We start from the raw sequence: 13,152 nt of genomic DNA, 5'->3' as shown, positions 1-13,152 counted from the left end.
AGGGCTCCAGGACTGTGAGAGGGCTCAGGCCAGGCTGAGGGACTCTCCCCACTGAGTGCCCAAATTTTGTGCATCAGGCCTCTAGTATATACACATTTATCTATTTATCAACAATATATGCTGTTATTTATATTTTATAATGTTTTATATAAATGACATCAAGCTACACACTTTCTTTTTCTGATTTGTTTTCTCCTCTTGATTATTTATATGAATCCATACAGGTATGTTATTTTAAATGCTATATAATAATATTATATCATAGGATTATATCAAAATTTATTTATCCTGTGCACATGGATGAACACTTTAATTTGTTTCCATTTTCCTAGGTTATATAACTAGAGGTGACATAGAAAGACCATAGGACATGTACATCTTCAAATATTTGTACTAATTTATACCATATTAGCAGTATATGCTAATATCTCTGCTCTGTTCTTTACATTTTTGCCTGATCCACAAAGGAGTAAAACCAGCTTATCATCCCTAAAAGGGAAAGACCTTAGGGAGAGATGGATGGCCTGAGGAAGTCCAGGCCCAGTGTCAGGGTGACTGTTGACTGCCTACACTGACTGACTTCCCCCAATTTCTTATCTCACAGGTGCCTTCCAGTTGAGCTTAGTGAAGGCAGATGTACCCACAGTGCCCCCTCAGGTGGCCACACTTGTACTGGTGATCAGTCTGCTCACGGTGTTTACCCTGGCATTTCTAAGGCTCTTCTTCCTCTACTGCAAGCAGTTCTTCAACAGACATTGCCAGGATGGTAAGTGTAGCTGCTTCAAGTATTACATTAATCAAGGCTATGATCACCAGAAAAGATGAATTTTCTGGGACTGGGAGCTAATAGACCTTCCATACAGTGCTGGAAAACCTCAGAGGTAGACTATCGGGAGCTGGCAATAGAAAGCATGGGACTTCAGAGATGACTGAGACCAACCCTGAGCATTCACGGGACCTGCTTCATTAAGATACAGAGGTTCATAAAGGAACAACACATCATGGGAAAACCATTAAAATAAATTCTGCAGACCTAGGTTCTAAATCTACGTCTGAATCACTGTTTAACTATAGATAAGTCATCTAACTTCTTTGAGCCTCTTTCTCCCTAATCTTTAAAATGACAGAATTAGATTTCTTGGTTTTTTAAGTCATTTAAAAATTTTTCATTTCTACTAATAAGAACATGTCAGGAATGAAGGGAAGCTGACTGGATTTGAGATATGACTGTAATAAGAGTGGGTGAAGTCTCAGGTAACTGTTATTAGTATAGTTATAACCCAAATGTTGGTAGCTGAGAGCCCTGAGTACAGAGGAGTTGGCAAATCTAGGCATTCTTTCCCCAGACAATAATATCCAAAAAGATCTGGCAGCCCATAGGAGATAGCCATGTAAAATTCTAAATAGAAGGTCATATTTAAATCAGTGGTAACATTGTGATCTCTTTACATTACAACTTCAACCATTATCCAAGAATGGAGGAAAAAATATCCAGATCACTGAGGGAAAAGATGGGGGTGTAGGATGATGGCAGGCCAGGACCAGGCAGGGTATTAAAACTCCAGTCAAGGGTACTGAAGCTCAGTACAGTTTAAGCATCATCAAGGGAACTGAAAGCTATGGAGAGATACTAAAACAGGAACACAGGCTACTGAATGTTCTTAATGCATCTGCAAAGTGCTGTTGATTTAGTAAGGTTTACAGGATATTGGGGTGCTTAAGACTCCTCTGTAGTTGACTGGATACAGGGCCCAAAGCAATACAACTTTTACTTCTCTATATTTGTATGAGAAGATCCCTCTTATATAGACCTACCTTAGTCAGTTTGACTCTAGAGCCTATCATATGATCTTTAAAAAGCTAAACATATGTGTTTGGCTGTACCCCTGGCTTAAATTGAGATTAATCTAGCATTTCATGGGCTTCAGGGACACAAGGGGAACACTGTTGTCGATTTATAACCCTTATTAAACTCTATTTCTCTCTCCTCTACTCATTGGAAATTGTGGTTCAGGATAGACCATCCTATATTTGACCTTGGAGGTTAGTTTCTCAAATAGGAACTGTTGCTCAGTCCTTGGGCCTGGGCATAAAACATAGACAATGAAGTCTGTGGGCCACAGAGCCCAGAAAGATGAGGCACCATCTGAGAGCTGCCTGTCTCCCTTTTCTTGGTTCTGAGAGAAGAAATAGGTAACTTTTCTATGCTTTTTCTCTGTCCTCAACATAATGTAGTACCCTTCTGTGAAGAACTGAGGGCAGGCAGCTCCCTTAGGGTCTCCACATGGAAAAGAGTGTTAGACAATATTTCCATTGGGATGGGTGCTTATCAGGAGTCAAAAGCATACTGTGGCTGTATAGGTGAGATTAAAATGTGAATTAGATCCAATATAAGGTGCAATAGAAAGTAGTAGTGACTGTGGCAAACTGAAGAATTCATCTCCTGTGTAAAGTGGAATTTACTACTCAGATTCAGTTATTTGTTACCATGTGGGGATACTCAATGTTTCAAGATCTCCTGGATTTTTCAAAAGAGCGAAATATCTGGATTTTTTAAATGAAACAGTTTTGAGAGAGAACCAAGATGGCGACATAGGTAAACACCTCTACTTGCTGCCTCCCATAACCACATCAAAATTACAACTAAAATACATAACAACTATCATCCAGAACCACAGGAAAGCTGGATGAGTGGAAGAACTACAACTAGAGAGGTTAAGAAAAAGGTGCATTGAGACTGGTAGGAGATGAGGAGGCACAGAACAGGCTGGCACCTGGGTGTGCTGCTTTTTTAATCAGGAGGGAGATACAAGCTCCCACCTGCTCTGAGCTCCAGTGCCGGGCCAGACTCGAGGGGACCCAGACACATACTGGGAGAAACTGGACAGCCTGGCATCAGGGCAGGAACATGAGGGCAGCTTTCTTCCAGACAGAGGTGCTCACCGTGGTCGTGGACATTGTTCCTGTGCTGGGACCTCCCCGGTGCAGGGCTGACTGGCAGCCATTGCTGTTTGCTCCACCCTGGAGATTCCCTAAGATCCTGCCTTACTCAATTTACAACCCTACCCAAGCTGTGCACAGCGGCTTTTGCATATGAATGGTCTGTCTTTTCTCAGCCTAAAACCTGTCAAACAAGCTGTAGCTGGGTCAGGGAGCCCCAAAGCTAGCAAAAGAAGGCCCAGCACCAGCCTGCTTTGTTTCACAGATGGGCCTCATCTAAGCAATTCCAAACCTGATACAAAGAGGAGGAATCTGAAGATCTCTCTGTAGCTCCTGCTGGGTAGCCCCAGGTAGTGGCTGACTTTGCACCTCCTTGGAGATCCAAGAGCCAGTGTACCCAGTGGTCAGTGCAAGACCATATCAGATAACAACTCTTCACATCCATAAATGACACACTCAAGGGGCAGACTCAGTGAGCACCAAAGCCCCACTGAAGCAAGTCTGGTCCCATAAGGGTGTCTACTGCACAGCAGCTCTTCCATTGTAGACACAGCTGGTCCTCACAGGCAAGTGGCCTGGAGGTCAATTCCTCCCAGTGATACCAACAGCAATCAAGGCTCAACTACAACAAGTCTGTGCACACAGCCCACAAATGGGTGCACCAAGAGTGTCCACCTCAGGTAATTGGGGAGGTTGAGCCACTGGGCCCTACAGGAAACCTACTACACAAGGCCACTCTATCAACTCAAGAAGACTTGCCAGCTACAGAATACATGGAAACAAACACAGGGAAGCAGCCAAAATACAGAGACAAAGAGAAATGTCACAAATGAAAGAAATGGAAGAAAGCAAACTACTGGATATAGATTTCAAAACCACAGTTATAAGGTTACTCCAGAATATTCTAGAAACCTCCTAGGAACTTAGTGAGACCTTCAAGGATCTTAGGGAGAATGCCAAAAAAAAAAAAAAAGGAAAAGGGCCAGTCAGAAATTAAGCATACACTGACTGAAATAAAGAATAATATACAGAGATTCAATAGTAGACTAGAGGATCCCAAGAATCAAGTCAAAGATTTGAAATACAAGGAAGCAAAAAACACCCAACTGGAAGAGCAAAAAGAAAAAAGAATCCAAACATATGAAGATAGTGTAAGGAGCCTCTAGGACAACTTCAAGTGTACCAACATCAGAATTATGGGGGTGCCAGAAGAAGAGAGAGAGCAAGATACTGAAAACCTATTTTTTTTTCAATTTTTTTATTAAGGTATTATATGTGTACATATCTTACCATTGCCGGCCCCCACCCCACTCCCACATATGCCCTCACCCCCCAGAGTTTTGCATCCATTGGTTATGCTTATATGCATGCATACAAGTCCTTTGATTGATCTCTTATCTCCCCCACCTCGCCCTAACCTTCCCCCTATAATTTGACAGTCTGTTTGATGCTTTACTGTCTCTGTATCTATCTTTTTGTTCAAGTTTATAATGTTCTTTATTATCCATAAATGAGTGAGATCATGTGGTATTTTTCTTTCATTGACTGACTTATTTCACTTAACATAATGTTCTCCAATTCCATCCAGGTTGCTGCAAATGATGAGAATTCCTTCTTTTTTATGGCAGCATAGTATTCCATTGTGTAGATGTACCACAGTTTTCTGATCCAGTCATCTGCTGATGGGCACCTAGGCTGTTTCCAAATCTTAGCTATGGTGAATTGTGCTGCTATGAACATAGGGGTGCATATATCCTTTCTGATTGGTGTTTCTAGTTTCTTCGGATATATTCCCAGGAGTGGGATTACTGGGTCAAATGGGAGTTCCATTTTCAGTTTTTTGAGGAAACTCCATACTGTTCTCCACAGTGGCTGCACCAATCTGCATTCCCACCAGCAGTGCACGAGGGTTCCTTTTTCTCCACATCCTCGCCAACACTTGTCGTTTGTTGATTTGTTGATGATAGCCAATCTGACAGGTGTGAGATGGTACCGCATTGTTGTTTTGATTTGCATCTCTCAGATAATTAGTGACGTTGAGCATGTTTTCATGTATCTCTTGGCCTTACTTCTGTTTTCTTTTGAAAAGATGCTATTTAGGTCTGTTGCCCATTTTTTTATTGGATCATTTATCTTCCTTTTATTAAGTTGTATAAGCTGCCTGTAGATGTTGGAGATTAAACCTTTATCAGTGATGCCATTTGCAAATACGTTCTCCCATGCAGTGGGCCTTCTTGTTGTTTTGTTGATGGTTTCTTTTGCTGTGAAAAAGCTTTTTATTTTTATGTAGTCCCATTTGTTAATTTTCTCTTTAGCTTCCATTGCCCTAGGGGCAGTGTCAGTGAAGAATTTCTTTTGGCATATGTCTGAGAATTTGCTGCCTGTGGATTGCTCTAGTATTTTTATGGTTTCCCGTCTTATGTTTAAGTCCTGTATCCATTTTGAGTTTATTTTTGTGTATGGCGTAAGTTGGTGATCAAGCTTCATTTTTTTGCATGTATCTGTCCAATTTTCCCAACACCATTTATTGAAGAGACTGTCTTTATTCCATTGTATGTTCATGCCTCCTTTGTCAAATATTAATTAAGCATAGTGGTTTGGGTCAATATCTGGATTCTCTATTCTGTTCCATTGATCTATATGTCTGTTCTTGTGCCAGTACCAAGCTGTTTTGAGAACAGTGGCTTTGTAATACAGCTTGAAATCTGGTATTGAGATCCCTCCTACGTTATTCTTCTTTCTCAGGATTGCTGTGGCTATTTGGGGTCTTTTTTTTATTCCAGATGAATTTTTGGAGAGTTCTTTCAAGGTCTGTGAAATATGCCGTTGGTATTTTAATGGGGAGTGCATTGAATCTATAGATTGCTTTGGGTAGTATGGACATTTTAATGATGTTGATTCTACCAATCCATGAACATGGTATGTTCTTCCATCTGTTTATGTCTTCCTCTATTTATTTTTTCAGTGTCCTGTAGTTTTCCGCATATAGATCTTTTACCTCCTTAGTTAAGTTTATTCCTAGGTATCGTAATTTTTTTTGGTGCGATGGTAAATGGGATTGCCTTTTTAGTCTCTCTGTCTGTAAGTTCACTATTGGTGTATAGAGAGGCCATAGATTTCTTTGCGTTAATTTTGTATCCTGCTACATTGCCGAATTCATTTATTAAGTCTATTAGTTTTTTGATGGAGTCTTTCGAATTTTTTATGTACAATATCATGTCGTCTGCAAATAAAGACAGCTTTACTTGTTCTTTTCCAATTTGGATGCCTTTTATTTCTTCTTCTTGTATAATTGCAATGGCTAATACTTCCAGTACTATGTCAAACAGGAGTGGTGAGAGTGGGCATCCCTGTCTTGTTCCTGTTCTTAGGGGAAATGTTTTTAGTTTTTGTCCATTGAGTATGATGTTTGCTGTGGGTTTATCATATATAGCTTTTATTATGTTGAGATATGAGCCTTCTATTCCCACCTTGTTGAGAGTTTTTATCAAGAAAGGGTGTTGGATTTTGTCAAATGCTTTTTCTGCATCAATTGATATGACTATGTGATTTTTATCTTTCAATTTGTTTATGTGGTGTATCACGTTTATTGATTTGCGGATATTGTACCATCCTTGCATTCCTGGGATAAATCCTACTTGGTCATGGTGTATGATCTTTCTGATGTACTGCTGGAGCCGATTTGCTAGAATTTTGTTGAGGATTTTGGCATCTATGTTCATGAAGGATATTGGTCTGTAATTCTTTTTCATTGTGTTGTCTTTATCTGGTTTTGGTATTAGGGTGATGCTGTCTTCATAGAAGGAGCCTGGAAGTGATCCTTCCACTTGAATTTTTTGGAATAGTCTGAGGAGGATAGGTTGTAGTTCTTCCTTGAGTGTTTGGTAAAACTCCCCTGTGAAGCCATGAGGTCCCGGGCTTTTGTTTGCCGGAAGCTTTTTGATAACTGCTTCAATTTCGTCCTAAGTTATTGGCTTATTGAGCTGTTTAGATTCTTCTTGATTGATTTTTGGAAGGTTATATTTTTCTAGGAATATGTCCATTTCCTCCAGGTTGTCCAGTTTGTTGGAATAGAGTTGTTCGTAGTATTTTGTAACAATCCTTTGTATCTCAGCGGGGTTTGTTGTTATTTCACCTCTTTCATTTCTGATTTTGTTTATTTGGGTCCTCTCTCTTTGCTTCTTGGTGAGCCTGGCTAGAGGTCCATCAATCTTGTTTATCCTTTCAAAGAACCAGCTCTTAGTTTTGTTGATCTTATGTATTGTTTCTTTGGTCTCTCTGTCATTTATCTCCGCTCTGATCTTTGTTATTTCCTTCCTTCTGGTTACACTGGGCTTTTCTTGCTGCTCTTTTTCTAGCTCTTTGAGTTGTAGGGTTAAGTAATTTATTACCATTGTTTCTTGTTTTTTGCAATAGGCTTGTAGAGCTATGAACTTCCCTCTCAAGACTGCTTTCGCTGTGTCCCATAGATTTTGGATTGTTGTGTTCTCATTGCCATTTGTTGCCATGATGTTTTTTATTTCTTCCTTGATCTCTCTGGTGACCCAATCCTTGTTTAATAGCATGCTGTTTAGTCTCCATGTGTTTGATTTCTTTGGATTGTATTTATTGTAGTTGATTTGCAGTTTTATGCCACTGTGATCTGAGAATATGCTTGATATAATTTCTATCTTCTTGAATTTGAAGAGACTTTGCCTGTGACCCAGCATATGGTCTATCTTTGAAAATGACCCATGTGCACTTGAGAAGAATGTATATTCTGTGGCTTTGGGGTGAAATGTTCTGAAGATGTCAATTAATTCCATCTGGTCTAGTGAGTCATTTAGGATTGCTGTTTCCTTGCTGATTTTTTGTTTAGAGGATTTGTCCAATGGTGATAGTGGGGTATTAAAGTCTCCTACTATGATTGTATTGCTATTAATCTCTCCCTTGATATCCTCCAGGAGTTTTTTTTTTATGTATTTGGGTGCTCCTATATTGGGAGCGTATATGTTTACCAGAATTATTTCTTCTTGTTGGATTTCTCCCTTTAGTATTATGAAGTGGCCTTCCTTATCTCTTGTTATGGTATTTACTTTGAGGTCTATTTTGTCAGATATAAGTATTGCTAGCCCAGCTTTTTTTTCATTTCCATTTGCCTGAAAGATATTTTTCCATCCCTTCACTTTCAATCTGTGTGAGTCTCTTGTTCTGAGGTGGGTCTCTTGTAGACAGCATATATATGGGTCGTGTTTTTTTATCCATTCACCTACTCGATGTCTTTTGATTGGAGCATTTAGTCCCTTTACATTTAAAGTTATTACTGAAAGGTATTTGTTTGTAGTCATATCTATTTTTGTGTCTGTATTCCTTCTTACCTGTTTATTTCTTCTTTTTACAGTATTCCCTTTAGCAATTCTTGCATTGCTGGTTTGGTGGTGATAAACTCCCTGAGCCTTTTTTTGTCTGCAAAGCTCCTGATTTCCCCTTCAATTTTGATTGGTAGTCTTGCTGGATATAGTGTTCTTGGATTCAGTCCTTTGCTTTGCAACACTTTGTATACCTCCTTCCATTCACTTCTAGCTTGTTGTGTTTCTGTTGAGTAATCATGTGACATTCTGATGGGTGTTCCTTTGTAGGTAACGCTCTGTCTCTCTCTTGCCACCTTTAGGATTCTCTCTTTATCATTTATATTTGCCATTGAAATTATGACATGTCTTGGTGTGGGTCTTTTGGGGTTGATCCTGCTTGGGACTCTCTGTACTTGAGTAACTTTTATCTTTCCCATATCCGGGAAGTTTTCTGTCATTATTTCTTCAAATAGATTTTCTAATCCCTGCTGCTCTTCTTGTCCTTCTGGCAGCCCTATTATACGCATGTTACTTTGTTTCATGTTGTCCCTAAGCTCCCTTAGTCTTTCCTCCTGCTTTATAATTTTTTTCTCCAATTGCTGTTCAGATTGAGCTTGTTTCTGTACCTGATCTTCTAACTCACTAATTCGGTCCTCTGCTTCTTGTAGTCTACTGTTGAAACTTTCCATGGTGTTTTTGATTGTAGCTATATCACTTTTCATTTCTTCCTGATTCTTGCATAAGTTGTTGATTTTCTCATCCATCCGATGTATAAATTCCACAACCATTACTCTGAACTCCTTTTCGGTCATGTTGCAAGCTTCAGTTTCACTAATTTCCTTTCTTGGCGACTCCACATTTTCTTTCCTCTGTGAGTTATTTCGTTTCCCCATTCTGGCTATTACCAGAAAGCTCAATCTTCCGTTTGCGTGGACCTGGGCCGTGTGCTGTGGGGACTTCGCTCCACCAGAGTTTCACTGAAGTGCTCTGACACTAGGACGTGTGGATGCCTTTGGTTGGTGGGAAGCAGACTTGCCCAGGGTCAGTGTCCCCAGTGTTCCGTGTGGTCTCGTGTGCACACTTAGAATCAGGGGCCCTGTCTGCACCACACTGTTGGTATGTGCCGAAAATGAGATCCTTAGCATGTGCCAGGAGTCAGAGTTTCCCTGTGTCTGCACCAAGACTCGAGTGTCAAAGTCTCTGTTGCCTTGTGCGGTTTCTCGTTGAGAATCAGGGTCCCTGTGTGTGCATGCACCAACAATTGGGGTCATTGGCTCTTAGTGTGAATGCTCTGTGAGTCAGGGATCCCAGGCAGCTGTGTCCAGCGTGCCAAATTCTCTGCAGTGGAGCTGCGTCCTGTTTGTGCTCTCTCTACTGAGCCAAACCGGCTAGAGTGCACATTCTTAAAATCATGAAGGTGAGCTGGCTCCGTGCACTCTCCCAGATTCCCGGAAGGGGGGCGGAGTCTGTCCTGCGCGCCAAATTCCCCAAAAGGAAGCCCCTCTGTGCACGCTCTAAGATTCCCCGAAGGGGGAGCTGTGACCCGCAAGCCAAATTCCCCCAAATTCCCTGAAGGGGAGCCCTCTGTGCGCACTGACAGATTTCCCCGATGGGGAGCTGCTTCTGTCCCGCACGTGCGCGCTCCAAATTCCCTAGGGGGGAGCGTGTCCCTGCGCAAAGCTCGGCAGCTTGGTCGAGGGGCGGGTCTATCAGTTACAATGGCGCTATCTGCGCGCCTGCGGGGAGGGGGATAGGCTCTTTGACTCACAGAAATCTGCAGGGAAGTCTGGATTCTTGTTGTTTGTTGGTCTGAAGCTGTGATAGCAGTTCTCTGTGTCCAGTGGCTGCAGCGTCCTGGTTTGTGTCAGAAGCCAGGATCCGAGTCTCAGGCAGCTCTGTTTCTCAAGATGGCATGGTCTCTGCGTCCGCACCAGCCACCGACAAGTGTCCGCTTTGTGCACGGGGCTCCGCCGTCTAGGACTGCCCGGTTAGGGAGCCCCTTGGAAGATGTGCAGAATCTAACTGACCCTAGCTCATACACACACACACACACCATACACGTCTACACTCTCCTCTATGGGTTCCTCACACACACTCTCTCTCTCCCTACCTTCCTGCCGGTCGCCATCTTTCCCCTCCTGAAAACCTATTTAAAGAAATGACAAAAACCTTCCCCTACCTGGTGAAAGAAATAGACTTACAAGTCCAGAAAGCACAGAGAACCCCAAACAAAAGGAATCCAAAGAGGACCACACCAAGACACATCATAATTAAAATGCCAAGAGCAAAAGACAAAGAGAGAATATTAAAAGCAGCAAGAGAAAAGCAGTTAGTTACTTACAAGGGAGTACCCATATGATTGTCAGCTGATTTCTCAACAGAAACTATGCAGGCCAGAAGGGAGTGGCAAGAAATATTCAAAGTGATGAATAGCAAGAACCTACAACCAAGATTACCCAGCAAAACTATCATTTAGAATTGAATATCAGATAAAGAGCTTCACAGACATGAAAAAGCTAAAGGAGTTCATCACAACCAAGCCAGTATTAAATGAAATGCTGAAGGGTATTCTTTAAGAAGAGGAAGAAGAAGAAAAGGGTAAAGATAAAAAAATATGAACAACCAAGTGACAACAAATACATATCTATCAACAAGTGAATCTAAAAATCAAATGAATAAAAAATATGATGAACAGAATAAACTGGTGAATGTAATAGAATCAGGGGCATAGAAATGGAGTGGACTGACAATTCTCAGGGGGGAAGGGGTTATGGGGGAGGTGTGGGAAGAAATTGGACAAAGATCTTATATACATGTATGCAGTAGCTATGGACATGGACAGTGGGGTGGCGAGGACCTGGGGTGGGGTGGTAATCGGGTGGAGGGGAGCTGTGGGGGTGGGGAGGAAGGGACATCTGTAATAATCTGAACAATAAAGATTAACAAATTAAAAAATAAATAAAATTAAAAAAATAATAAAATGAAATAGTTTTAAGCTCTGACAATGAGTTCTAATAAAAAGTAAAATGACAACCACAATGTGAAGGTCAAGAAAATACACATAGGCTCACAGTTTGTAATCTGATGTCAAATCACACTTAGGCATGAAGGCTATATTACTTTTCCATCACTGACATAACAAATTACCACAAATTTGATGGCTTAAAAATGACACCCATTTATTATCTCTCTATTTCCATAGATCAGAAGTTTTGCAGACTCAGTTGAATCTCAACTTAGAGTTTCACAAGGCTGAAATAAAGGTGTAGGGAGGGCTATGTTCCTTTCTGGAAGCTCCAGAGGAGACTGCATTTCCTTGATCATTCAGGAAGATGAAAGAATTCAGTTCCTTGCATTTATAAGGCTGAGGTCCCATTTATATGTTGACTGTCAGCTGAGAGTCATTCCCAGTTTCTAGAGGTCACCCACATTCTCTGGCTTATGACCCTGTTCCATCTTCAAAACTAGCAATGATGAGTTGAGTTCTTTTGATGACTCATATTTCTGATATTCTCTCTGATTCTTCTGGCCCCCTCTTCTACTGTTAAGGACACATGTGATTACTTTTGGCCCACTTGGGTAATCCAGGACAATGTCCCTATTTTAAGGCCAATGTTCTTAATACTATCTTAAGTGCCTTTGCCATATAACATACATACAGGCATAACACCAGAGGGTGAAAATCATGGGGTTGGGTGTCAAAATCCTGCTTCCCACAAAGCTTTACTCTTTCTCTGGATAAATGAGTCTTTTATCAAATATATATATATATATATATTGTTGACAGTATTGCAGACATCCCTCTTCCCCCTTTTTCCCCATCCACCAAACCCCTACCCCTCTAGCCCTTCACCACACTATTGTCTGTGTCCATGGGCAATGCATATAAGTATATGAATTATTTAGTTTATCTCTTCCATGCCTCCATGCCTCTGGATCTATTTTGTTGGTCCTTTTATTTTGTTCATTAGATTCCACAAATAAGTGAGATCCTATGATATTTGTCTTTTTCTGACTGACTTATTTCACTTAGCATTATAATATCCCCTGCTTCACTACCAGGTAACCTCAATATGATACCCCAATTTAAGCGTGTTTCTCAAATGTCATCTCAGACTGGTGTTAGGTGGTCTGGTCCCCAGGAAGAAGAAGGAGAGTGCTAGCTCCCAGACCCTTTTTATCTTGTATTCATGACCAGGTGCCTTCTGAAAGGAGCCCCTGCCTTTGGGTGACCCAGTGGCTTTCTGCTTCAAGTTACAGGAGATTTGCTGCAGTTTGAGGCTGACAAGGCAGCGAAGGAGGAATCTCTCTTCCCTATGCCACCTGGTCAAGAGACCAATCCTGAGTCCCCACTGAGTGAAAGCATCTTTGAGACCCAGCCATTTAACCCCATCCTGGATGATGACCGCAGCTCAACTCGTAGCTTCCCCACCCAGGAATCTTTTACCATGGCCTCCTGCACCTCAGAGAGACACTCTCACTGGATCCACACTCCCATCAAATGCACAGAGTTGGACCTGCAAAAGTTTTCCAGCTCTGACTCCTATACTGGAACTGAGACCTTGCGGGGACACACAGCTGAAAGCTCTGGAGAGAGGCTGAAACTCAATGTGCCTCTTGAAGTTCCCAGCCCTTAGCTCTACTGAGGTGAGCTGGAAAGATGGGGAAGAAAGACCAGAAGTTTGGTACCACCCCAGAAGAATTTTCCTCTTGAATACTGTTGTTCAGTAGGGCTAGCAGTAGAGAAACAGCGAACTAGGATCACTGGTGGATGTTAGAACAACAGTGATAATACTATTCATTTGAGCAAGTCAGATATCACATTTCTGGGCCTTCAAGGAACTGACTAGGTTGATGTGACACCTGTCTCTTTATTCTGGCC

At 41.5% G+C, this 13,152-nt stretch overlaps 1 protein-coding gene across 1 annotated transcript in view; it reads left to right on the top strand.

Moving 5' to 3' along the window:
• The window catches only part of EDA2R (ectodysplasin A2 receptor), a gene marked incomplete at both ends in the record, with an annotated part of 47,889 nt that extends 34,982 nt beyond the window's left edge, over positions 1-12,907 (top strand). Inside the window, 2 exon segments of the mRNA XM_079765956.1 lie at positions 605-766; positions 12,525-12,907. Coding sequence (XP_079622082.1) covers positions 605-766; positions 12,525-12,907 — 545 coding nt within the window.
• Between the last annotated feature and the right edge of the window lie 245 nt (positions 12,908-13,152).

Source organism: Cnephaeus nilssonii (assembly GCF_951640355.1).
Source record: "Cnephaeus nilssonii genome assembly, chromosome: X".
NCBI lineage: Eukaryota > Metazoa > Chordata > Mammalia > Chiroptera > Vespertilionidae > Cnephaeus > Cnephaeus nilssonii.
Note: the sequence above shows the minus strand (reverse complement) of the source record. Positions and strands in the feature narration are given on the sequence as shown.